This window comes from Cetorhinus maximus, chromosome 15, assembly GCF_964194155.1.
Source record: "Cetorhinus maximus chromosome 15, sCetMax3.hap1.1, whole genome shotgun sequence".
NCBI classification, from domain to species: domain Eukaryota; kingdom Metazoa; phylum Chordata; class Chondrichthyes; order Lamniformes; family Cetorhinidae; genus Cetorhinus; species Cetorhinus maximus.
This window is the reverse complement of record NC_135893.1, coordinates 27,524,064-27,549,827: the sequence shown is the minus strand read 5'-3', so window position 1 is coordinate 27,549,827 and position 25,764 is coordinate 27,524,064. Positions and strand designations below refer to the sequence as shown.

Below are 25,764 nucleotides of genomic sequence, written 5' to 3'. Positions count from 1 at the left end.
ATCTACCTGTCCCGCTACCTTAAGGGACCGGTGGACATGCACACCAAGGTCCCTCTGATCCTTGGTACTTCCCAGGGTCCTACCGTTCATTGTGTATTCGCAAGCCTTGTTTGTCCTGCCCAAGTGCATTACCTCACACTTATCCGGATTAAATTCTATTTGCCACTGATCAGCCCATCTGACCAACCCATCTATATCCTGCTGTAATCTAAGGCTATCCTCCTCACTATTTACCACCTCCCCAATTTTCGTGTCATTTGCGAACTTACTGATCAACTCTCCTACATTCAAGTCTAAATAGTTTATATATACCACAAACAGCAAGGAACCCAACACCGATCCCTGTGGAAACCCACTGGACACAGGCATCCAGTCACAAAAATACCCCTTGACCATCACCCTCTGCTTCCTGCCACTCAGCTAATTCTGGATCCAATTTGCCAAATTGCCTTGGATCCCATGGGCTCTTACCTTTATTATCATTTTCCCATGCAGGACCTTATCAAAAGCCTTGCTGAAGTCCGAGTAGACTACGTCAAATGCATTGCCCTCATCTGTACACCTGGTCACCTCTTCGAAAAATTCAATCAAATTGGTCAGACATGACCTCCCCTTAACAAAACCATGCTGACTGTCCTTGATTAAGCCCTGCCTCTCCAAATGTTGATTAATTCTATCCCTCAGAACCGCTTCCAATAGTTTCCCCACCACTGAGGTTAGACTGACTGGCCTCTAGTTCCCTGGTTTATCCCTTCCTCCCTCCTTGAATAACGGTACCACTTTGGCAGTCCTCCAGTCCTCTGGCACCTCTCCTGTGGCCAGAGAGGTATTGAAAATTATTGCCAGCACCCCTGCTATCTCCTCCCTTGCCTCACTCAACAGCCTGGGATACATTTCGTCCGGGCCTGGAGACTTATCTACTTTTAAGCCTGCCAGACTGCTTAGAACCTCCTCCCTTTCTTGGTGGGGTATCTCACAACGTAATACTTTGTACAGAATTTGGAGGCCTTTTGATTTAATTTGTTTTGAAATTTTGGTTCTACGTGCAGACTTTAATTTTTTTTAAAGAGAGAGTGGCATCGGTTAATTGTATAATAATTGTGTTTAATTGTATGCAGACGGTAGGCATTAACGAGGGAGCCGCTTCTGCTGCTATAAAGAGGAAGAGGTTGAAACCGTGGTGGTTGGGTTAGGAGGGGCATGTGTGTGGTGTGCATTTCTAAATAAAAGCTTGTAAAGGTTCTGTCATGCACTGCCTGACTATCTGTACTAAAACATAGAGTGTTAGGCAGGCCACTGCCATCCTGTGACACCTTTATGATCATTCCTGGCACTTGAAATGCTTGTTTTCCAGCATATGAGAATTCATCAATAGTTTATTGATGTCTGTTGTACTGCCACGTCACATTATAGGAACGTGGAATGTGTTGCTGCTGTAAGAATTCCTTGCACTCTCTTCCATCGTCTCATATAGATCTGTTCGCTTAGATATCACTGCAATTGCAGATGGTTCAGACTGAGGCAAGCCTCACCCAGACTGAGCAAGAAGGTCTGATTCCTGGTCTATGTTCTCAGACAGAGCATTGTTGAAGACTACAGTTGTCCTTAGTACTTATGGAGAAGTGGGAGTGGGGTGCTTAGGGCTGTGGGGTGGAGGGTGAAATCATCTACGGTTACTGTTCTTGATCTCTGTGCAGTGACTCTTTTGGAAAGTGTTTGCATGTCTGGGGTTGGATCAGTGTTTACTGTAATGCAGCCTTCCTCCCAGACACACCTCTCCACCATCAACGCACAGTGGTAGCAGTGTGTACCATCTACAAGATGCACTGCAGGAACTTACCAGGGTTCCTTAGGCAGCACCTTCCAAACCCACAACTGCTGACATCTAGAAGGACAATGGCAGCGGATACATGGGAACACCACCACCCGGAAGTTCCCTTCCAAGTCGATCACCATCTTGACTTGGAAATATATCACCATTCCTTCACTGTTGCTGGGGAAAAATCCTGGAACTCCCTCCCTAACAGCACTGTGGGTGTACCTACACCACGTGAACTGCAGCGGTTCAAGGAGGCAGCTCACCACCACAGGGCAATTAGGTATGGGCAATAAATGCTGATCTAACCAGTGATGCCTACATCCCATAAATGGATAGAAAAAAACACAGTCAAATACCTTGCCCACTTTGTCACGTACATGATCGATGGCTGTTGGTAACAATAGCATAGTGCACAGCAACAGGAGGTGGGAAAATGGGGTGGACGCCAAAAACCTAATAACTTCTCAGCGTCTTTGGCTGTGGCTTCAGTCGGATTAAATCTGGAGGAAAACTAATTTTAACCAAGGAGTACTAGACTAAGAAATATAATGGAAATGCAAGCTAAATGTAAGATTCTCATTTGGCTCTGACATTGAAAAGAGGTTTTCCAAGTGCACGTTTTTCCCTGTTTTCTTCCTCTTTGCTCTGCCCTTCCTCTGGGCCTCTTCAGAAAAAATGACTAGGGCAAGTCACCCACTCTCAGGCCTCTGATAATGTCACTTCTGAGCGAAGCATCAAAAGGCACCAGGAACGAATTCCTCCTGATCCTCCCTTCTGATATTTCCTCCATGGTTCTGTTCTCCTTTCAGTGGCTCCCAAGAACAGCACAGCTGAGATTGGGAACTCAGAAGAGTTGTGGGGAGGCACTGAGTAACTGAGCCGTACAAACAAGGAAGGTCACTGCTACGATCCCAAATCTTGGACCGAGTTAGCTAATCTCAGCTGGGTAGTAAGAGCGCCAAAATTGGGCTCAGTGCCTCAAGTTAGATTGAGGAAAATTGGTTCCCATTCCTGAATTACGCCCGGTGACAATCTGGTGGAGGTGCAGCTGCAGGAGAGGTAGATTTGTGCATCGGGTAAGGGTGGTCAGTTCTTTGTCCTCGCGGTCAAACATTGTGCCCAGCCTCACCCATTAAGAATGGTTTCTTGGCCAAGATGGTGGAGAGCACCAGTGGAATTGTTCAGGACAAATTACATCTTCCTGAAAAGAGGGGAGAAAAAGTGAAGAGAAGCAATGACAATCGGAGGGAGGAAGCACTTGACCTACATTCCATCAAGAACACAAGGAATAGGAGCAGGAGTAGACCATGTGGCCCATCGAGCTGTGCCGCCATTCAATATGATCATGGCTGATCTTGGGCTTCAACTCCATTTCCTGCCTGTTCCCTATACCCCTTGATTCCCTGAGAGACCAAAAACCTCTCTGTCCCAACCTTAAATGCTTTCAATGATAGAGCGTCCATAACTCTCTGGGGTAGAGAACTCCCATTCACAACCTATTGAGTGATGCAATTTCTCCTCATCTCAGACCTAAATGATCGGCCCCTTATCCTGAGACTGTGCCCCTGGGTTTTAGATTCCCCGACCAGCGGACACAATCTCTCAGCCTGTCAAGCCCCTTCAGAATCTTGTACCTTTCAATGAGATTGACCCTCATTCTTCTAAACTCCAGAGAATATAGATCCACTTTGCTCAGCCTCTCATCATAGGACAACCCCCTCATCCCAGGGACCAATTTAGTCGAACCTTCGCTGTACCGTCTCCAGAGCAAGTATATCTTTTCTTAAACGTGGAGACCAAAGCTGCACACAGTACACTAGATGTGGTCTCACCAAAACCCTGTACGACTCTAATAAGACTTGTATATTCTTGTGCCTCAATCCCTTTGTAATAAAGGCCAACATGCCTTTTATCTTCCTAATTGCTTGCGGTACCTGTTTGTTAACTTCTTGTGTTCCTTGTACAAGCACACCCAAGTCTCTTTGAACATCACTCAGCGGATACGATGCACCACTGACTGAGTCATAGTGGCCTGTCATTGGACTTCGAAGACTTTGTGTTTAAGCCACACTCACCATTATGAGGGAGTTGAGGTTTGAACTGAATGCCAACAGGAAGGCATAACAATAGCTTGCATAATATAATACCTTTTAACATACTAAAATATCCCAGGGCACCTCATAGGAGCATTATCAGAAAAGATTTGACACTGAACCACTAAAGGCAATATTAGGAAAGGTAACCAAAATCTTGGCCAAAGAGGCAAGTTTTAAGGAGGATCTGATAGGAGGAGAGAGAGGCGTAGAGGTTTGTGAAGGGAATTCCAGAAGTTAGGGCCGAGGAAGCTAAAAGCATAGAAGAGAGTGGCGGAATAGAGGAAATTGGGATTGACATGAGGCTAGAATTGAAGCAAAGCAGAGCTCTCGAAAGGTTGCCGGGCTGGAGGTACTGTACTGGAAGGCACTAAATGGGGATGCGATATGAAAAATCACATAGGAGTTGAAAGCACAATACTCCTCCTCTCTGATTTTCCCTCCTCCATTTACTGTTTCCCATTCAGTGCCTCCACAAAGCAGTACAGCTGAGCTTGAGAATTTGGGAGAGTTCTCAGGAAGTTCACCTCATAGTTCAGCGGGTTATAAGCCAATGAGTGGTAGAAGTGGCTAAAGGCAGGTCTCTCTGCTCCACGCCTCGTGGTCTTACACTTTCCTCTTCAGTTGCTCATGGGAGCCTCGCATTTTCAATTTCAAGTTGCCTAACATTATCATCCTCTTTTTCCCTCTTGGCCTACAGCTCTCGAATCTTCCTTCAATCACCTCCTTCAGTAGGTTCTCATGCCTTAGAATATGGCCAATCAAAACTTGCTGTCTTTTCTGGATGATATTCATTCATGATCTTCCCTCCTTTGCTATCCTGAGAACTTATTCCTTGCTCTTGTGTTTCCTCCAACTCCACCCTTCTCCAGAAGCACATATCACAGCTTTCTAGTCTTTGGAAGTCCGCTTTTCTCAATGTCTATGTTTCAGCCTGGTACAACAAGACGCTCCAAATCACAGCCTTGATAATTCTTAAGATCTCGTCTCATTCCTATGCTGCAGAATTCTTTATGTTTGGAGAATGCATTCTTTGTCAATCAGCAGCTGTTATGTTGGTTGCTCGCTCTCTATTGTTGTCATAAAGGCCTGAGGCTTACTGTACGCTCTGTATGTTCCATTGTGGGCCTTCCAATGTGGGCCAAAGGGATCATTTTTTAAAAATTCGTTCATGGGATATGGGTGTCATTGGCCAAGCCAGCATTTATTGCCCATCCCTAATTGCCCCAGTTCAGAGGGCATTTAAGAGTCAACCACATTGCTGTGGGTCTGGAGTCACATGTGGGCCAGACCAGGTAAGGACGGCAGATTTCCTCCCCTAAAGGACATAAGTGAACCAGATGGGATTTTACAACAATCGACAATAATTTCATGGTCATCATTAGACCTTTTTAATTCCAGATTTTTATTGAATTCAAATTCCACCATCGGCTGTGGTGGGATTCGAACCCAGGTCCCCAGAGCATTACCCTGTGTCTCTGGATTACTAATCCAGTGACAATGTTACTACGCCATCAGCACTTAGAGCCTATGTGCAAACTATGACCCTCAAATTTATGTAAACAAGGGTTCCTCTACATAGAACCCCTAAATAGCAGTGCAGTTGGGAACAGGGAAAACTGCCTCAGACACTGTTTATTGATCCACCATCTCCCTGCCCTTCCTATAGGGCAACTTCTTATAAACTCCTTTTTTGTCATTCTGTACTAAATATCTGCAAGAGTTTTGGAGTCAACAAATGTTCATTGCTACACAGGCAGCCTATATCCTATAATTAACATGCCAACCCTTAACCCCTGCACTTTCCCAGTACATCATGTGACATGCATCATCCTGCTACATGGTGTAACCATTTGGGTGCAAGTCACCCCATCAGTGACAATCCTCATCGACCCCCAAGGATTAAGAGCAATCCTCCCTCTCTGACTGTCAAGAGTCAGTCCGCTCAAAAGGGACAATGACGTGAGTCGAAGTGAAGTTGTTATCTCCTCCCTTTATTTCTCTAAGCCATGTTTATTAATTATCACCTAAAGGTGTTAAGCTCCATCTAGTGGCTGTTCATGTCGTAGGATTATTAGAGGACTTGGAAAGGAGAGAGTGACAGAAAGAAAGAGGCTTGCATTTATGTAGTGTCTGTCTTTCACAACATCACCTCCCAATGTGATTTACAGTCAATTAAGTACTTGTTAAAAAAAAGCATAGCACTGTTGTAATGTAAGAAACACAACAGCCAATTTGTGCACAGCCATATCCCACAAACAGCAATTTGCTAATGACTGGGTAACCTGTTTTAGTGATGTTGATTGATTTATAAATATTGGCCAGAACACCGGGCAGCACTCCCCTGGTCTGCCAGCAGTCAAGGTGCTCTCCCTCTGAGTCAGAAGGTTGTGGGGTTAAATCCGTCTCCAGAGCACAGAATTTAGTCTGACACTCCAGTGCAGTAATTGAGAGAGTGCTGCATTGTCGGAGGCCTTAACAGACGAGACGAAGGCTGGAAGATAAGCAGAGGAGCTACCCTCCCCGCACCCTGGCGCCCTGGGCAGTATTTATTCCTGAACCACCATCACCATCTGGCTGTTATTACATTGCTGTTTGCGGGAGCTTGCTGCACACAGATTGGCTGCTGCATTTCCTCATTTACAACGGTACTTTAACAAGTACTTTATTGGCTTTGAAGCACTTTGGGACATCCTGAGGTTGTGGAAGGTGCGATTATAAATGCCAAACTTCTTTTTCTCTTCAAAATAGAGCCATGCAATCTTCTATCCCCCAGCTGAGAGAACAGACAGGGTCTCGGTTTAATGTTTCATTCGAAAGATGCCAACTGCGACAGCGCAGTGCTCCCTCAGTATTGCACTGGCTGTCCGGACATGATTCAAGGAGGGATTTAAATAGTTTATAACTAGAAAAGAGATACCTGGTAGTGGGTTAAAGGCTAGAAGCTAATTGAGGAGCTCAGACCTTAGGTGATTAGTTCCGGTTAATGTGAGTTGAGATAGTGTCAGCAGTTGAGTACCACAGTTGAGCCAGATCTTGGTGTTTGTACATCGGCAGCAGGACACCCTGAATAGTGATCAGGAGGAGAAACCAATGTCTGGGTTCTCTTCTCCATAGTCCTAAGAATTGTCAGACTGATTGGAGCAGCTTAACTGCAGCCCTCGCAGGGGCCAGGTGGCTCACAAACAACCTTGGCGTTAATTAGTCTATGATTTGCGTGTAGAGGATTAAAGCTGCAAGTACAGAATCCCATGGAGAGGAGCGGAGTATCAAGGGGACAGTTTGTCTAGTTTGGCCTTTTGCTGAACAACAGCCATTGTAGCAACCCCAAGGATTCTTATGCAATCATCATCCTTTCCATATGCCTATATGGGCCTTGGAAGCTCCTGAAGAATTGTTTGGGCGATGCCCACAACTAGAACCATTCTAGACAGGAGCACATCAAGAGCCTGGAGCTAGAGCTAATTTTTAATCTTCCTTTTCAGTCATTGTCAGGATGTGGGTGCCACCCATTGAGAGGCTGGGTGGACCCTTTCCTGAACTGCTGCAGTCTGAGCGGTGAAGGTGCCCTCTCAGAGCTGTTAGGCAGGGGGTTTGTATCCTGATTCAGTGCCAAGGTTGCAGCCAGGTGGTCCAGCTATTTTGTTCTGGTCTTTTCTAGGTACAGCTGAGTGGCTTGCTGGGTCACTTCAGACAGCATTGCTGTGGGACTGGAGTCACAGAAAGGCCAAATGAGTAAGGGTTATGTTTCCTTCCCTACAAGATATTAGTGGAGCAGTTGAATTCTTGAGACAATCGTATTAATCTATAGGATAAGAAGTTAACCAATGATCTATACACAAGAGGGTGGGTGGTTGGTCTCAGTATTATTCGGAAGGTGGTTGGTTAGTTTACTGCATCTTGTGTAGGTGCAGTGATTGTTCGGAGGGCATATGGTCACTTCAGGGCATTGGTGCTGATGGAGGTGCCCTGGTTACAGCTGGTGCTCACTCATGAAAAGCAAATCCCAAGTGTGAGATATAGACAAGCATTGCTTGCTGCTCTGATCTCTACAAACTAATAACACACTGCCCCTGGGTTATAGCCAGGACAAACTCAGAAAGGGCTTCCATTTCTCATCATTGTCCAATGATGCTCCCCATGGCCCTGCTCAGTAATGGTAATGTGATCGAGGTGTTGCCAGAGAATCAGCGAGTCATCACCTGCAGGAGAGGAGGGAAGTAGTGAAAAATTGGCATGGGATACGAAACCCTGTCTGTCTATACATTTATTTCTCCGTGTGTCTTGTTACAAAAGAGGAACCCTCACCTTCCACTTGGGACACCTTCCACCAGGGCAGGACTTCTGCCTGCAATGGTAATGCACGTAGCCTGCAAGGACCTCTTGGCCCTCAGTGTTGTTTATATGAGCTCCCCATTCTGTGCCAGGGAGTGGTGCCAGATGTTGGGTGGAGTCTTGTTGTGGCACGTGCCAGGGTTTGGCCACCATGGGAGGATAAAACAGTGACTGGGACATAATTTGTTTTTATAAATCTCCGGTGTTTGGCTGTGCTGTGAGAACACTTGCACAAGCTCAATCCAGCGACTATACCTCAGAGGCTCCTCCTTCCAACATTGATACCAGACACTGATACTGACACTGGGGGACCCTGCATCTACTGTTTAAACTGGGCAAATGCCAGTCAGCAATCACAAAGAAAAATGCCAATTAAGAGCCACAAATTAGCCATCACCAGTCTACCAGTGAAATGGTACGGATGCACAGTCAATCAAATTGCTCAACATCTCGTTTTGGAAAAGAAGCCTGCCTTCCATTGCTGGGTCCCATTCTCTGCCCTGCATTAACAGTGAGCAATGCCACTCGGAGATCAGCCGCCACATATTTAAAATGCCTCACATTTAGCGCAGATCTGTCACTCTCCAGACATCAGATTGCAAATTGCTGATGTCACAGAATCACAGTGTCTTTATAGTGCAGGAGGAGGCCATTTGGCCCATCGGGTCTGCACTGGCTCTCTGAAAGAGCATTCCACCTAGTCCCACTCCCCTGCCTTATCCCCGTAACCTTGCACATTCTCTCTTTTCAGGTAGCATTCCAATTCCTTTTTGAATACATCGATTGAACCTGCCTCCATGACCCTCTCAGAAAGTTTGTTCCAGACTCCAACCACCCTCTGGGTGAAAAAACTTTCCTCACATTACTTTTACTTCTTTTGCCAATTATTATGAATCTGTGCCCTCTAATTCTTGATGCCCTTGAATGGGAACAGTTTCTCACTATTTACCCTGTCCATACCCCTCAGGATCTTGAATACCTCTATCAAGTCTCCTCTCAGCTGCCTTTTCTCCAAGGAAAACAGTCCCAACTTCTCCGATCTATCCTCATTGCTATAGTTCTTCATCCCAGGAATCATTCTTGTGAACCTCCTCTGTACTCTCTCCAATGCCTTCACATCCTTCCTCAAGTATGGCGCCCAGAACTGGACATAGTGCTCCAGATGAGGCCTGACTAGCGTCTTATACAAGATCAACATGACCTCCTTACTCTTGTACTCAATTTCCCTATTAATAAAGCCTAAGATACTGTATGCCTTATTAACTGCTCTCTTTGCTGAGCAATTTTGGAAAACAGGGAAAAGAAATCTGTCATTTCATGATAGGTTTTCTAGACCAGGAGTCAGAAATTTACAAGGTCCCCAGTGATTCGACACTCACGGTTTAAAATCAGTTCTCTGAATTTGTTTATGTAGCACTTCTCCAGACTAAACATTTGGAACAGGGACCTTAAAGGGACAGGCCAGATGAATAACTAAATAGCACCATGCAAACCTGAGAGCAATACAATACCATGGGGGAATTCACCAATGCAAAACAATGTTCTGATCCCAGAAATGTAGACTGCCTGCCCTTTCTCCACAGAGGCTGCCATGCTGGCTGATTGTTGCCAGTGGTTTCTGTCTTTGTTTCCGGGTGGATTTATAAATTAGATTTAGCATTTGTAATGAAGCTTTGATCAGAGGGCTGAATGGCTTCCTTCTGTGCTGTAACCATCCTATGATCCTATGACATTGCTGCATGTCTGTCGGGGGCACCACTGTTTTCGACAACTTTTCTGCTCTCAACAGCGACACAGAGAGGCTGTTTGGGGTACTGCGGGACACAGGCACCAACCCTTCAATAATTGTTCATAGAGAATGTTAACATAGTCCTCCTGTGCACAGTCCAATGCCTGTTTTCAGTCTTATGTGAAGCTAGTGTGAAATTTTTCACTTTGTTATTGTAAGTGATAAGGAGCTGGGCACAGGCCCTGATCTATAGTACAAACCTGGGAACTTGCTTTCCCCCCGTGACTCAGTTGGTAAGTACACAGTGCTATATAGCCCAGTAGACCAGGATGGAAAGAGGTTTCGTCATGCTCGGTGCTGTTTTCACTGATTTCAGTCAAGTCTGTGAGAGGGGGCTCTTGCCAAGTCCAGTTGGCTTCACGCTCTCCTGAGCTGAGAAAGAGAACAAAGGGCCAGGTTTCCTCGTCCTGACTCTTGTCCAGTAATTGCTGCTCGAAGGTGTGGACATGGAGTTGGGATAGGATTAGGGTTAGTCAGATAGCTTCCTAATGCTCACTGTGTGGATTCACACGTGAAGAATAGTTGTGTGGGAGAGGCAGTGGAGGGCCACTGATGACTGCGAAATTGCAGCTTGAGTTAGAAGAAGGGGAAAGAGCCATTGGTGAGGTGGAGGAGACTGTTTGCTGTGTATGGTTTCAATGTGAACATCACACTGTTTACCTTAACACACTAAAGGCATGTGATGCAGTCAATCTGTAATGCTGTTAGCCTGCTGAAAGCTTTACATCCATTTGACTTCACAGTGGAAGTCAACAGTCATAGGGACATTCAGCCCTTCGAGCCTGTTTTACCATCCAGTTTCATTATGGCTGAACTACACCTCAACTCCATTTTGCTGCATTTGCTCCATATCCCTTGATACCCTTGCCCAATAAAAATCTACACATCTCAATATTCAAAGCTCCCACTGCCCCACCGCCTGAGCCTTTTTGGGGAAGAAGTTCCACATTTCTGCTACCCTTTGCATGACACAGTGCTACCTGATTTTGCTGCTAAATGACCCAGCTCTGATTTAAAGATTGTGCCCCTTTGCTCTTGATTCTCCCGCCAGAGGAAATAGTTTCGTCGTACCTACCCAATCAAATCCTTCCAACATTTTAAACACCCCCATCCAATTATCCGTTAACCTTCTTGGACTCGAGGGAATACAAGTCAAGTCACAGGCTATGATCTGCACAGTGGACTTGCTTGGTCAGCTTGTCAGTAATTTCAAAGTTCTTCTCGGGCCGAGAAAACTAGGTGGGAGGGCCAAGGCCCAAATGCAGGACATTTTTTAAAAGCACATTGTTGACAAATGTGCCAGATCCCTTTAAAAGCGGAAAGAGCTGGTCACTAAATCAGAAATGAAGGCTGTCAAAGAGGCGGGTTATCAGGAGGTTTATTTAATGTAGCCGGACAGATAGCAAAGCAAAGTGTCTGTAAGAGAACTCCGAATATCTGGGGCACGTAGCGTCATACAGCACTCTAACAAGCAAAAGGTGAGGTAAATGTAGCAATCGAGTATTTAGTTGATGCTAAGCTTGGGTTTTATAGGGTAAAGGGAGGTCTTGAGGGTTATATTCCAGAAAGCCAGGTGGTAAAGGATAGAACCGGAGCCAATCTTTACACACTTCGATAAGTGTTTACGGAGATGCACATTACAAACATGCACCTTCTATCCCAACAACCACAGTTTCAGTCTGTTTATAGGGGCTCAAGTGAATCCCCGGTTAATACAATTAAACATAATTAATATACAATTAAATTTCAGGAGTTTTGAGGTCTCGGGAAAGAATGAGCTAGCAGATGAGATGCTGGATTGATTTTAATAGAGTGAAAGGGGATGGAATGAGTAGGACAGGGTCTCTGACTTGGGAAAAGTCCGGAGAAAAAATTACCATAGAAGTATTGATGAAAGATGAGAAATGATTTCAGCATTAAGGTAAGGAACAGTTAGACAATAGAGGGGGGAGAGAGACGTGGTGGGGGTGGTGGGTTTCTTATCAGGCAACAAACACTCTGGTGCAAGATTAAAGCAAAATACTGCGGATGCTGGAAATCTGAAACAAAAACAGAAAATTGCTGGAAAAACTCAGCAGGTCTGACAGCATCTGTAGAGAGAGAAACAGTTAACGTTTCAAGTCCGTATGACTCTTCTTCAGGTGTCTTGTGCAGGATAAGGTTAAAGGGGCTGAGTGGTCTTTTCCTGCTCCTATGAATGGTGTTAGAAGATCCTTCTTGGATCAAGGAGCAGCATTCCAACCTTGGAAAGGGTTGGCATTTTGGGGAGTTGAAGGGGAAAAGGATCGCTTGCTGCAGAACTACTGTAACTTGAGGTTTTTGTTGCTCTTCCACAGTTGCCATGGCTGAGCCGCGATTCAACAATCCGTATTTCTGGCCTCCTCCACCCACGATGTCAAGTCAGGTATGAGTGAATAGGCACCACGTTAAGAGACATTGACGTACAGGGCGACACTGTGTGTTTACAGAAGTTTTATATCTGAGGGAGAAACATGGCAAAGGAATGTACACCAACACCTACCTAGTAAATGCTGCTGCATTTTGTTATTGATGGTTTCTTTATAGTGTTTGAGCCCATTCCTTGTTTCCAAAAGAAATTGGGGGACCTGTGTGCCCTACAGACTTAGACACTGGCCTTCCACCCATGGAAATTGGGTGCAAATCTAGCCGAGGCTGATGGGATCAGAGTCTCCTTGGTGTGGGTGGTAAGGTCCTATATCAGGTGGGCAGTCTCCAACCTAGACACTTCCAATCTCAGCACTACTGTTCTACCTCAGCAGAAATTGGCACTAAATTGCCAGTTGCTCTCAGGGATGTCTCCGGTCAGCTGGCCACAGGAAGTCACAATGGCACATTGGTATGGTGGGAGCTCCTCTCCCAAGGGCGGGCTTGATGTACCCTTGTGTGTTTGGAGTAAAGGGAACTCTACTGTGCTTCTACCGGGCCCTGGTGCCTGAAATGGAAAGCGATACCTTCCCCAGTACTGACCTGTTCATGGTGCCTCATCTTGATGAGCACAAAATTCATACAAATAAAAGGTACAATTTTGCTCCCCATTCTTTTAGGTTCCAGCCTACCATTTGTTGAACAAGAAGACGCTCTACCAATGGCCCCCCTGGAACGGCACATTAAGAGATTCAACTCTTGGGCATTTCCGTCCATGTGTGTCAGGCCATGGAGAGCACAGCATGTGCCACCCAACTAATGTGCACCACCCAACGAATGCCAGCGAATCCTGCCACAGCATGGTTGGTCACAGAAGTGACAGAAAAAGTGAGGTGGAAGGCTCATTTCTAGTCACATTAGTTCCCCCTAGTGGTCAACCTCATTGGTAGAAGCCATAAGGTGGTCACCTCCCCATTGCTGGGGCTGCAGAGGGTGCACGGAGCAGGGACACACCCCAGAGGGGAAACCAAAGCACAAACGTAACCTGTTTCAAAGACGGGAGGCTCTTGCATCCCATGGAACATTCCCTCCCAACTCTGACTAACCCAGATCTGAAAGACCTTTGCTGCCAGATGATAACTGTTGTTATGATCGAAGGAAGCAAAGAAACAACTATCTTGCATTTGTATAGTGTCTTTCATGACCTCAAGACAGCACAATTCACCACCAATGAAAGAGAATTAATGATGCAGCTCTCCCCTGTGCCTCATTTCGTAAATGCACCTGTGCTGAGTCACGATGACTCCCTGGTTCTGTCTGTATTGAGTTTGGTGATTCCGGTTGGGACAATTACTCTGGTGCTACAATAAGCTGCAGTGCCTCTGGGCTGGGAGGGTGGGGGGGCGTGAATCATCTTGAGTACTTGCTCACTTTGTGTCACCTCCACTACAGATTGCATGTTAGGCCTAGGATTGGGGTTAGGGTTAGGATGGGCATCAGGTGTGATAACCCCCACTGACAACCATCTTGCCAACATTCCCTGTCTGTTTGGGTGGGGTGGGGGGTGGTGTTGTCACATGACCGCTTGAGCAAGGACCCATAGGATGCTGCCCACCCGAGGACCTGTATCTCAGGATGACCCAGAGCCTTGCGGACAGGCGGGGAGAAGAAACCGGAGTCTGAACTTTGACCTTAGGACAATGTGCTTAGCTGCAGGGGGACAGTGGCATGGTGGCAATGTTGCTGGGCTAGTGACCCACGTACCCAGACCAATGCTACAGAGGCATGAGTTCAAATCCCACCATGGCAGCTGACGAAATTTAAATTTAATTAATAAATAAATCTGGAACAATATACTAGTCACATTAATAATGATCATGAGTGTCATTAAAAACCCACTAGGATCACTAATGTCCTTCAAGGAAGGAAATCAACCATCCTAACCCAGTCTGGCCTACATGTAACAGACATCTGGTTAACTGACCTAGCAACCCAAATAGAGGGCAATTAAGGATGGGCAGTAAATGCTGGCCTTGCCAACAACAGTCAGATCCCGTGAACAAATATAAAAGAAAAACTGGTATCAATCCCACAGCATTTTCACAGGCCATTCTACTGGGGTGTTCTGTGCTTGCAAATGCCATGTGTGTAGGTTTATGATCCCAGTAAACTTGTTTAGTTATTAATGTTACGTTATCCTGTTTCTTCGGTGTCTTGTTCCCCCCTCCTCCCAGCTTGATAACCTGATGCTGATAAACAAGATCAAGGAGCAACTAATGGCGGAGAAGATCCGCCCACCGCACATGCCCCCTTCGTCTGTGCAATCCCAGCAGCCTTTGCTGCTGCCATCGACCTCGCAGAGCGGCCAGTCACCCTTGTCCATCCTGAAGCCACAGCAGCTGTCGGAGGTCCACGCGCAGGCCCCTCAGCCGGACGTGGCCCTCCACGCCAGACCTGCTACCAGTTCTGTAACAGGTATTTTGAACTGTAAGGACATTTTTTTTCTCGCACGCTCATTGACACTTGTTAAATGTTAATTTATGTCTGACCTGTTTCCTCAGGAGGCGGAGCGGTGCTTTGAATCTGTGCGATACACCTGGTTTCAGTCGTGTCACTGTAGGCATTTGGTAAACGGTGGCCAGGCACTTTCTTAGAGAAAGAGGGACGGGTGACGCCAATTCTCCCATTATAATAGGGCCTTTGTCCCTCTCAGTGTAGTATTACCCACTCTCTTGACAGCATGCTCTTGCTATAGCGGGGAGGCGCAAAGAGGAAGGAACGTGATGGATCCAGCTCAAGTTAACATCGCCTGGCCTCTCGATCCATGAATGAGGCCTCAAAGCAAGTGAAGGATGCCAGCTGGTGACGGGGAAGAGGTACAATGGGCCCTCAGGCCTCATTCCAAGTACCACCGAGATAAGGAGCAAAAAGAGAAATAGCTGAAAGCACTCAGCAGGTCAGTCAGCCTTTGTGGAGAGAGAGAAACAGATTTGTTAATGTTTCAGGTGAAGGCTCTACATGTGAAACGTTATTCTCCCCTTCTCCACAGATGCTGACGGCCGCGCTGTCATAGTTTGATTGTTTTTTGCACCTCTGAGACAAGTTTTGTTTGCTATGGAAGGGTTCCACTGGCAGTTGACGGCCAAAATGATGATTCTTTATATGTGAAAGCTGAGTGTGAGTGTCAACAAGCTGTTTGAACCCTGTGCCTGGCCCTCATGTGATAACCAGATTATAGGTCCCCTGCAGGAGTAACATTGCAAAGAGATCAGGAATGTGAACTCGAGCAGATTTTCCCCCTCACTTTTGCTAGGGGATGTTGCTGTAGCTGCTGCTGCTTGTGTCTACTCCTGTCAGGAGATCTGCTGTCATGGTACATCACGCTCATCTGTCTTGCGCCATCCTCACACATCCACTGTAGTTTGTCTGCAGCTACGCTGTGACATTCGTCATCCAACTACGCCTAGGCCGACCTCTCTTTCTGCTGCCCCATGACTAACTATGAGGCTTATACTGTGTGAGGTCCCAAACCCTTCACATTACCTCACTGAGTGTCATGGCTGTCTCTGTGGATGTGTCACACACCTTGCTGACCTCCACCTTCTGAGCCACTGTCCTACTAATCTTCTGCCTGTCCTTCCCAGTTTACACACACAGTAGAAGGGCTGATGTCCCTCCAGCTGAAGCTGATGGGCCCCTCACTTAGTTTTGCACAACTGTCAAGTCGACTTCCTGGGGTATGGCGGCTGGTGTGCACAACCAGCTACTTAGAGTCATAAGTGAGAGTTGGGACACTGGCTTCCTCTACCCACACCCCTTTTAACGTGGGTATGCGGCTTGGCAGGGGATCAAGGGTACTAGCCCTCACAAACATCTCCCATATACCCCTTAGGGATGTGAAGACAGCCAAATCTTTACAGCCAGTGAAGCATTTTTGAAGTGTAGGTCACTGTTGTAATGTAGAAAACTCAACAACCAATTTGCACACAGCAAGCTCCCACAAACAGCAATGTGAATAATGGCCAGATAATCTGTTTTAGTGAATGTTGGGTGAGTGATAAATATTGACCAGGATGAACTCACCTCTCCTTTGAAATAAAACCATAGGAATTTTTAAATCCAACTGTGAAGCCTTGGTTTAGCATCTCATTTAAAATGACAGTGCCCCTGACAATGCAGCCCTCCCTCAGTATTGCACTGGAAGCCAACCTAGGTTATGTGCTGATGTCGCGAGAGTGAGACTTCAACCTATCACCTTCTGGCTCAAGAGCAAGAGTGCTACACGCTGAGCCACAGCTGACACCTAGACTAACTCTGTCGCCTTATGCCTATCACTATGCCAGCTGTGATCAACGCAGGGGGAAAATAAAACCTGGGGCTTTACTGGGTGACTGCGCCCTGCACTGGGCAGCAAACCCAACTGAGGGGACACTGCTCACGTTCTGTATACAAGATCTACCAATTCTACCATATTTGGCAGGAGACCCGTGGGCGAAACCTTCCCCCTGAGACACTTTGATACTCAATGGAGACAATTCTAGCTCCACATTCAGTAATGAAAGCCTCTGTTAAAACTCCTGTAATACTGTGTGCAGTTTGGTTTCCATATTTGAGGAAGGATACACTTGTATTGGAGGCGGTACAGTGAAGGTCCACTACATTGGTCCTATGATGAGAGGCTGAGTAAATTGGGCCTATGTTCTCAGGAGTTTAGAAGATTGAGAAGTGATCTCGTTGAAGCATACAAGGTTCTGAAGGGGCTTGATAGGGTGGATACTGAGAGATTGTTAACCCTGGCAGGTGAATCTAGAACACAGGAGCACAGTCTCAAGATAAGAGACTGATCATTTGGGACTGAGATGGGGACAATTCTCTTCACTCAAAGGGTTGTGAATCTTTGGAATTCTCTACCCCAGATGGTTGTGGATGCTGCATCGTTGAATAATTTTAGGCTGAAACAGGCAGATTTTTGGTCTCTCAGGGAATAAAGGGATATGGGGAGTGGGCAGGAAAGCAGAGTTGAAGCCAAAGATTAGACATGATCATATTGAATGGTGGAACAGGCTCAATTGACTCTATAGTCTCTCCTCATCCAATTTCTTATGTTCTTTTGTTGGCCTTATAGTTTAATAGAGGACTTTTCTTCTTGCTGTAGATGCTGGGACAGTTCTACCTCCATAGCTGCTACTTGCCTCCCTGACATTTCAGTCTGAGAAATCAAGGGAGAAGCGTACAGAAAGCTCACAGCCCGATGGGCTGTAAGGAAGGAAGGTGAATGTCTCTGTTTGTGACTGAAAATAGAATCCCTGAGATCTGTTTGATGACTCATAGACATTTACAGCACAGAAGGAGGCCATTTGGCCCTTCGTGTCCATGTTGGTCAACAAAGATCTGACAACACTAATCCCATTTTGCAGCACTTGGCCCATAGCCCTGGAGGTTATGGCAACGCAAGTGAATATCTAAATACTTCTTAAATGTTATGAGAGTTTCTGACTCAACCACCCTTTCAGGCAGTGAGTTCCAGACTCCCACCACCCTCTGGGTGAAAAGATTTCTCCTCAACTTCTCGTAGCCTTCTACCTCTTACCTTAAATCTATGCCCCCTGGTTATTGGCCTCTCTACTAATGGAAAAAGTGCCTTCCTATCCACCCTATCTATGCCCCTCATAATCTTATACATCTCTATCAGGTCCCCTCTCAATTTTCGCTGCTCCAAGGAAAATAACCCCAGCCTATCCAATGTTTCCTCATAGCTCAGGCCCTCCAGCCCAGGTAAATCTCCTCTGCACCCTCTCCAGTGCAATCACATCCTTCCTATAATGTGGTGACCGGAACTGCATACAGTACTCCGGATGCTGTCATATACCGGAAGATGTAAGTCTGCTAATCAGTGAATGTATGGATGAGTCTGTCATCACCGTCCAGTGTTGCCGAAGTCAAAAAGCTGCCAGGGCTGCTGCTGGTTGACCGAGGGCTGGAAGAAGTCAAATGGAATATAGTTTTGTTATGTATCTGCAGTTTATCATCCTCGACACCAGGTGGCTCTGTTAGTCAAAAGATAAAGAGAAAATACTGTTAACACTCGGCAGATTAAGTCATCAGCGGTAAAGAGAACAGAATAGTTAATGTTTCAGATTTAGGCCCTTCATCAGAATTGTTCAGCAGTTAGACATGTCTGACCCTGTTGTGCCTGTCTTCAGCCATGGGATGATGCTCCAGATCACCCTGCTCAGTATCCAAATCGGTGAACCTCACACATCCTTTTCTTTATTTTTCTCCAGTGACCATTCTTCATGCACCGGGTTACAAAGTCACACAGATCTGAGTACAATAGCACCAGCCTGATCCCTGGTGTGTGCTGAATGAGACTGTTCCTGCTGGGACGGCAGTAAGCAGCTCCACAATCTGCCCAGGCATCTTAGACTCGAGGGGGCAAAGCTTAGCCACTGTCCAGTGCTCCCGATCTCTATTCAATGACCCTGCTCGAAAGCGCCTGTGTGTGTGTGTGTGTGTGTGTGTGTGTGTGTGTGGGGGGTGGTGGGCTCAGCTAATTCCCCACCCAGTTGAATACCCTGTCAACATTCGCTGGCCCCGCACCATGAATGATAGTCACTTCAGTGAGGGCTCCTGTGGACCGGTGCCTCAGAATATCGACACGGGGCCAGGAATAGATCCAGTGCAACGAATTGCCCTGTGCCTCACGACACTCCTTATCCAATACCCAGGCCTGGGAGAGGCAAAAACAATAGATACAAACCCAGAAATAAAAACAGAAAATGCTGAAAACACTCAGCAGCTCTGGCAGTATCTGTGGAGCGAGGAAATAGAGTTAACGTTTTGAGTTGAACATGACTCTTCTTCGAGTTAGTGAAGAGTACTCCAAAGGAGAGTCATATTGGACTCGAAATATTAACTCTGCTTCACCCTTCACTGCTGAGTTTTCCCAGCACTTTCTGTTTTTATTTCAGAGTTCAGCGTCTGCAGTATTTTTCTTTTAGATTAAAAACCCAGGGTGCGGATCAGGGGGAGGGAATATCTGGAATATTGCTCTCCTATCCCTCCTGTCTTTCCGAGTCGTACAGCACTAACCTCTTGCATAAGGCGATCTCTGTCCCAGCCAGGAACAGGGCTAGCTCTCGCCTGAAGGAATTCAGCAGATCAGCAGCCTGTTTTAGCAGTTCACTGTCTCTGGGAAGAGAACCACCTTCTGACATCGAATCCAGATCTGGCCTTGTACAACTTAACCTTGAAACAAACTGTCTAACTCAAGACCACATCTCGAATATTGTGTGCAGTTTTGGCCTCCTTATTTAAGGAAGGGTGAAAATGTGTTGGAGGTGGCTTAAAGGAGGTTTACCAGATTGATACCTGGAAGGAGCGGGTTGTGATATGAGGTAAGGTTGGACATGCTGGGCTTGTTTCCACTGGAGTTTAGCAGAGTGAAGGGTGACTTGATTGAAGTGTATAAGATCCTGAACGGTCTGGACAAGGTGGATGTGGGAAGAATGTTTCTTCTTATGGGTGAGTCCAGAACTAGGGAGCACTGTTGTAAAATTAGGGGTCGCTCTTTTAGGACAGAGATGAGGAGAAATGTTTTTCTCTCAGAGGGTTGTGCGACTTTGGAACTCTCTGCCTCAGAAGGTAGTGGAGGCGGGGTCCTTGAATATTTTTAAGGCAGAGGTAGATAGATTCTTATTAGGCAAGGGAGTCAAAGGTTAACGGGGGTAGATGGGAATGTGGAATTCGAAACACAAGATGATCAACCATGACCTTATTGAACAGTGGAACAGGTTCAAGGGGCCAAATGGCCGACACCTGCTCCTATTTAATATGTTTGTATCATCACAGTCTTCACAATCTCAGAAACCACACCCCCTAAGTCATCATCTCAGTAAAATGTGGAATCCCAGCTCTTTTAGTAACTAGAATAATTTAAACTTAGGAATTAATGAGGCCACTAACAAAGCTTCACTTTAATGGGCCTGGAGTGTAGGATAGAAGCAGGCAAAATAGAAGTCACACATTTTTGCTGTGATATCTATTCTGAGAAGCCTTGTGGTACAGTGGGTAGTGTCCCTGCCTCTGAATCAGAAGCTCTGGGCTTGAGTCCAACCCCAGGACTGATGGCCACAGAAAGTGCATTCATAATGCAGCCACACAGGTTGAGTATCAACTTGCAAATGCTGCTAACACACGGTAAGAGCGGGAGAGATTCCTGGTCAGCCATGTGATGGAAAGAACGTCGGAGCCTCTACCATCACTGTCCATGGCGCCAGACTACAACCTGCATAGAATCACAGAATCACAGTGCAGAAGAGGCCCTTCGGCCCATTGAGTCTAAATGTAAAAGTCTATGTTGCCACAGCAACTCGGACTCCCTGAGTGAACTATGACACACCCCCACCATCCAGTCTGAGACTGGAGAATTTCTGTAGTGAAATACCAGACATGCTGTAGTGCCAGATGTTTTGTCACAGAGCGGTGCTCTGCTACAACACTGCCTCAAATTAAATATACCAGGTTCTAATAAAACAGCAGGGTTGTAAAGAACAATGAGCAGCTTGATGCTTCCTGTTCTCTGAACTTTCTCCCTTCTCCAGCAGATGTTAAACCCTGCTGGGGCGCTGGTGGTGTGCAATCTTGGCATCTCACCCAAGCAGCCACTGTTCACGTGCCCACTAATCCTGCTTGTGTTTCCATCCAGAATTCCTGCACATGCACTTTCCGACAGCTGAGAAAGAAACGGTGTCCCGCTTGATATTCACCCCCCGCCCCACCTCCCCGATGCCTGGGTTGAGATCAGCGAACACACACACACGTGGGGTGGGGGAAGGTGGGGGAGGAGCATGCGATGGGACCTTTCTACCTTCCTGACCTGGGGAAGTCCAGTTCATGGACTTAGCGATGGAGTTACTTCAGCTCTCCCAATCGCGTACCTTTATTAAGTGTAAAGGCATCGCCCTCCTCTCCCACTGTTGGACTCAGTAATTCCTCCAAGCTGTTGTCACCAGTTTTCTCCATTTAAATTAATTCGTTGATTGAAAATGTACGATAATGTAGGGCATTCATTCAAGTTATTTTTAAAGGGTCATTAATGCAGAAAATTGTTCTTTGAACTAAATCAAATCATTTTCCCATAATAACTTTTTAAGTATTTTATTTATAACCACTGGACTAGACTTAAAGTAAGAAAAACACGCTAGATTAGTGCCATTAGGAACAAAGTTAATATATCACCTCACACAACTCACACAATCATCCTGTGTGTGGCTTTCCTCTCTTTCTCTTCCCCTTTTGCCTTTTCTCACTCTATAAAACGTTTTCGCTGTGACAGATGTTAAGCTAACTGGCCGGCAGTTTCTCTCTCCTTCCCTTTTTGAATAAAGGAATTACATTGCTATTTTCCAACCTAATGGCACCTTTTCCAAATCCAGGGAATTTTGGAAAAAATCTCACTAGCCAGTTCTTTTAAGACCCTAGGATGAAGTCTTTCAGGTCCCAGGGATTTGTCAGCCCACAGCTCCAACAATTTGTTAAGTACCACTTCTCTGGTGATTGTAATCTTCCTGAGTTCCTCCCTCCCTTCCAGTTCCTGATTTACAGCTATTTCCGGGATGTTACTTGTATCCTATTTGGTGAAGACCGATGCAAGATACCTGTTCAATTCATCTCCCATCTCTATATTTTCCATTATTAAATCCCCAGACTATTTTTCTATAGGACCAATGATCACTTTATTAACTAATTTCTTATTTAAGTATCTATAGAAACTCTTACTATCCATCTTTATATTTCTAGCTCTCTCTCATACTCTGATTTTTCCTCCTATATTCATCTTTTTTTCATTCTTTGCTGTTCTTTATATTCTGTCCAATCTTTTGACCTGCCACCTGTCTTTACGCAATTATATGCTTTTTCTTTACCTTTGATGCTATTTTTAATTTTTTTAGTTAGCCATGGATGGAGGGTCATCACCATGGAATTTTTCTTTTTCATTTGAATGTACCTATTCTGTGTATTTTGAAATATCCCTTTAAATGTCTGCCTCTGCATCTCTATTGACCTGTCCCTTAACCTCATTTAGCCAGCTCTGCTTTCATCTCCACATAATTGCCCTTATTTAAGTTTAAAATACTAGTCTTCGACCCACTCTTCTCTCCCTCAAACTGAATGTAAAATTCAATCATATTGTGATCACTGCTACCCAGGTGTCCCTTCACAAAGAGGTTATTATTTAATCCTATCTTGTTGCACAATACCATGTCTAGTATTGCCTGCTCTCTGGTTGGCTCCAGAACGTGTTGTTCTAAGAAACTACCCCAAAAACATCCTATGAAGTCCTCATCTAGGCTGCCTATGCCCATCTGATTTTTCCAGTCTTAAAATCCCCCATGATTATTATCGTACCTTTCTGACAAGCTCCCATTATCTCTTTTTATTCTGCCCTACCATGCAGTTACAATTAGGGGGCCTGTACACCCTTCCCTAGCTTCCTGTCCTTCCTAAAAGTCATGTACCCTTCAATATTCAGAACCCAATCTATGCAGCCATGCATCTGTAATAGCTTTCAGATTGTACTTATTTATTTCTATTGTGCTATCAGTTCATATGTTTTGTTTCGAATGCTATATATATTTAGATACAGAACCTTTAGTTTTGTCCTTTTATTATTTTTGAACCTCTAGCTTTGACTGCTTTTTTTACTCTTAGACTTGTATTCACCATCTCTTCCTGTCATGTTCTGTTTATCACTTCCCATATTAATATTTTTCTCTCCTGCCTTGTCTGTACTCTTTGGTTTGCCACATCTTCCCAAATTTGATCTCTTGCCTCCACTATTCAGTTTAAAACCCTCCCTACTTCCCTAGTTATGCGGTTCGCGAGGACACCAACCCCAGCACAGTTCAGGTGTAGACCGTCCCAAAGGTACAGATCCCACTCTCCCCAATACTGGTGCCAGTGCCCCACAAACCAGAACCCACTTCCCCCACACTAGTCTTTGAGCCACACATTTATTTCTCTAATATTATTTGCCCTATGTCAATTCGCACATGGCTCAGATAATAGCCTAGAGATTATTACCTTTGAGGTTCTGCTTTTTAATTTAGTGCCTAGCTCCTCTTACTGACTATGCAGAAGCTCTTTCCTAGTTCTACCTATTCAGTGGTACCTACATGGACTACGACAACTGGATCCTCTTCCTCCAAATTCCTCTCCAGTCCTAAGCAGATGTCCCGAATCCTGGCACCAGGCAGGCAACACAGCTGTCTGCTCCTTGTTACAGAGAACAGTGTCAATCCCCCTCACTACCACTATGTTCCTTTTTGCTCCCCCCACTTGAATGGCTTCCTGTACCTCGGTGCCATGGTCAGTTTGCTCATCCACCCTGCAGCCCCTGCTCTCATCCAAACAAACTGAGAGAACCTCAAACCTATTGGACAATTGCAAAGGCTGAGGCTCCTGCGCTCCTGCCCTCTGGGTCCCCTTACCTGCCTCAGTTGTAGTCACACCCTCCTGTCCCTGACCATTGACCAAATCAGAAGACCCTATCCCAAGTGACATGACTGTTTCCTGTTATAAAGCATCCAGGTAACTTTCCCCTTCCTTGATGCTTCACAGTGTCTGCAGCTCAGCCTCCAGTTCAATGACTCTGAGCCGAAGCTTCTCAAGCCGCAAACACTTACTGCAGACATGTTTGTCCTAGATCACAGTGGCATTCAGGAACTCCCACCTTCTGCAGCCTTGACAAATCGCCTGTCCTGTCATCCTTAACATGTTTTAATTAATTACTTAATTATAATATTCACTCACTTATTTTCCTTTTTTATAACTATTTTATTAACCACACCACCAGTTTGGATTCTTTTTAAACCTTAGGAATAGAATGCAGCTTAAACACTTACCAGATACTCACCAAACAGTTAACTTTTACCCCAGTAGTTGAGCAAGAACTAATTCCTACAGGGTGGAAAAGTTAGTCAAGGCTAAAGCAAAGGAGCAGCTGCTCCCCCCCCTCACCTAACCCCCTAACCGCCCAACTCCCAGCACTCTGTTCAAAGACACACTCCGTGCTAAGTCGCACTGAAGTGGCTGTTTATATATCCTGCACTGAAACCAAGCGCTTGGCTGACCCAAGTTACAGAAAATGGAACATCTCACGTCCCACTTTCAGAGCATGTCGTCCGCGACTATACCTTCCAGTTCTGCTGCCAAGTGGCTTTTTAATAAAGAAATATTGTGTGTCAAGGCTCAGTGATGTTGTGACATTTCATAAAGCAACGAAAGCTTCATCCTTGTGGATTATTGTGCATGAAGAATTGACTGAATTGGGTGCTGTGCATCTCACTCCGGTCACCCTGATGTTGTTACATGGAGTTATTGTCCTTTTGGATTTAGGGTTTGCAAGGCAGGACTGATATATGGGATGGAGAAAAGGGACAAAGCAATCAAGGGTATCTAAACTGGCAGTCTGTGCTCTCTATCTCATTGCAGGTGGCACACCTCATCATGAGCTTTTCCCAGAGGAGAACATGCATGAGTATATATTTTTCAGGAACGTTTTCAGCTCTTCTTACCCATTAGATTAAATAGGTGGAACATCACGGTCAGGGAATTCCCAGCTTCCTGATATGATCTCCCCCCATGCTGTTCACCCTATATTTAGTAGTAGACTGTGGATGTACCTAATTAAGATCATCGCTCCATCGGAAATACCTGAACAGGCCAGGTCAAGTATAACTCAATCATAGCAGCTAAACATTAGAATTGTACTCCAGAATACTATCCACAAGCAGCACCAGGTAGAACAATTAGTTTGTATGTCTGTGAGAGTGTGTGTTTCTGTGTGTGTGTGTGTGTGTGTGTGTGTGTGTGTGTTTCTGTGTCTGTGAGTGTGTGTATGTGTTTCTGTGTGTCTATGAGCGTGTGTGTGTGTGTTTCTGTGTGTCTGTGAGTGAGTGTGTTTCTGTGTGTGTGTGTGTATGTGTTTCTGTCTGTCTATGAGCGCGTGTGTGTGTGTTTCTGTGTGTCTGTGAGTGAGTGTGTTTCTGTGTGTGTGTGTGTGTTTCTGTGTCTGTGAGTGTGTGTACGTGTTTCTGTGTGTCTATGAGCACGTGTGTGTGTGTTTCTGTGTATCTGAGCATGTGTGTCTGTGGGTTTCTGTGTGTCTGTGAGTGTGTGTGTATGGGTTTTTGTGTGTCTGTGAGCGAGTGTGTGTTTCTGTGTCTGTGAGTGTGTGTATGTGTTTCTGTGTATGTGTGTGTATGGGTTTCTGTGTGTCTGTGAGCGAGTGTGGGTTTCTGTGTCTGTGAGTGTGTGTGTGTGAGTGTGTTTCTGTGTCT

At 45.6% G+C, this 25,764-nt stretch overlaps 1 protein-coding gene across 1 annotated transcript in view; it reads left to right on the top strand.

The window, feature by feature from the left end:
* The window catches only part of LOC144691195 (zinc finger protein 362-like), a 57,873-nt gene that overhangs the window by 21,954 nt on the left and 10,155 nt on the right, over positions 1-25,764 (top strand). The window contains exons 2-3 of the mRNA XM_078559257.1: positions 12,373-12,440; positions 14,656-14,908. Coding sequence (XP_078415383.1) covers positions 12,378-12,440; positions 14,656-14,908 — 316 coding nt within the window. The 5' untranslated portion in view covers positions 12,373-12,377. The remainder of the gene's footprint in view (positions 1-12,372; positions 12,441-14,655; positions 14,909-25,764) is intronic.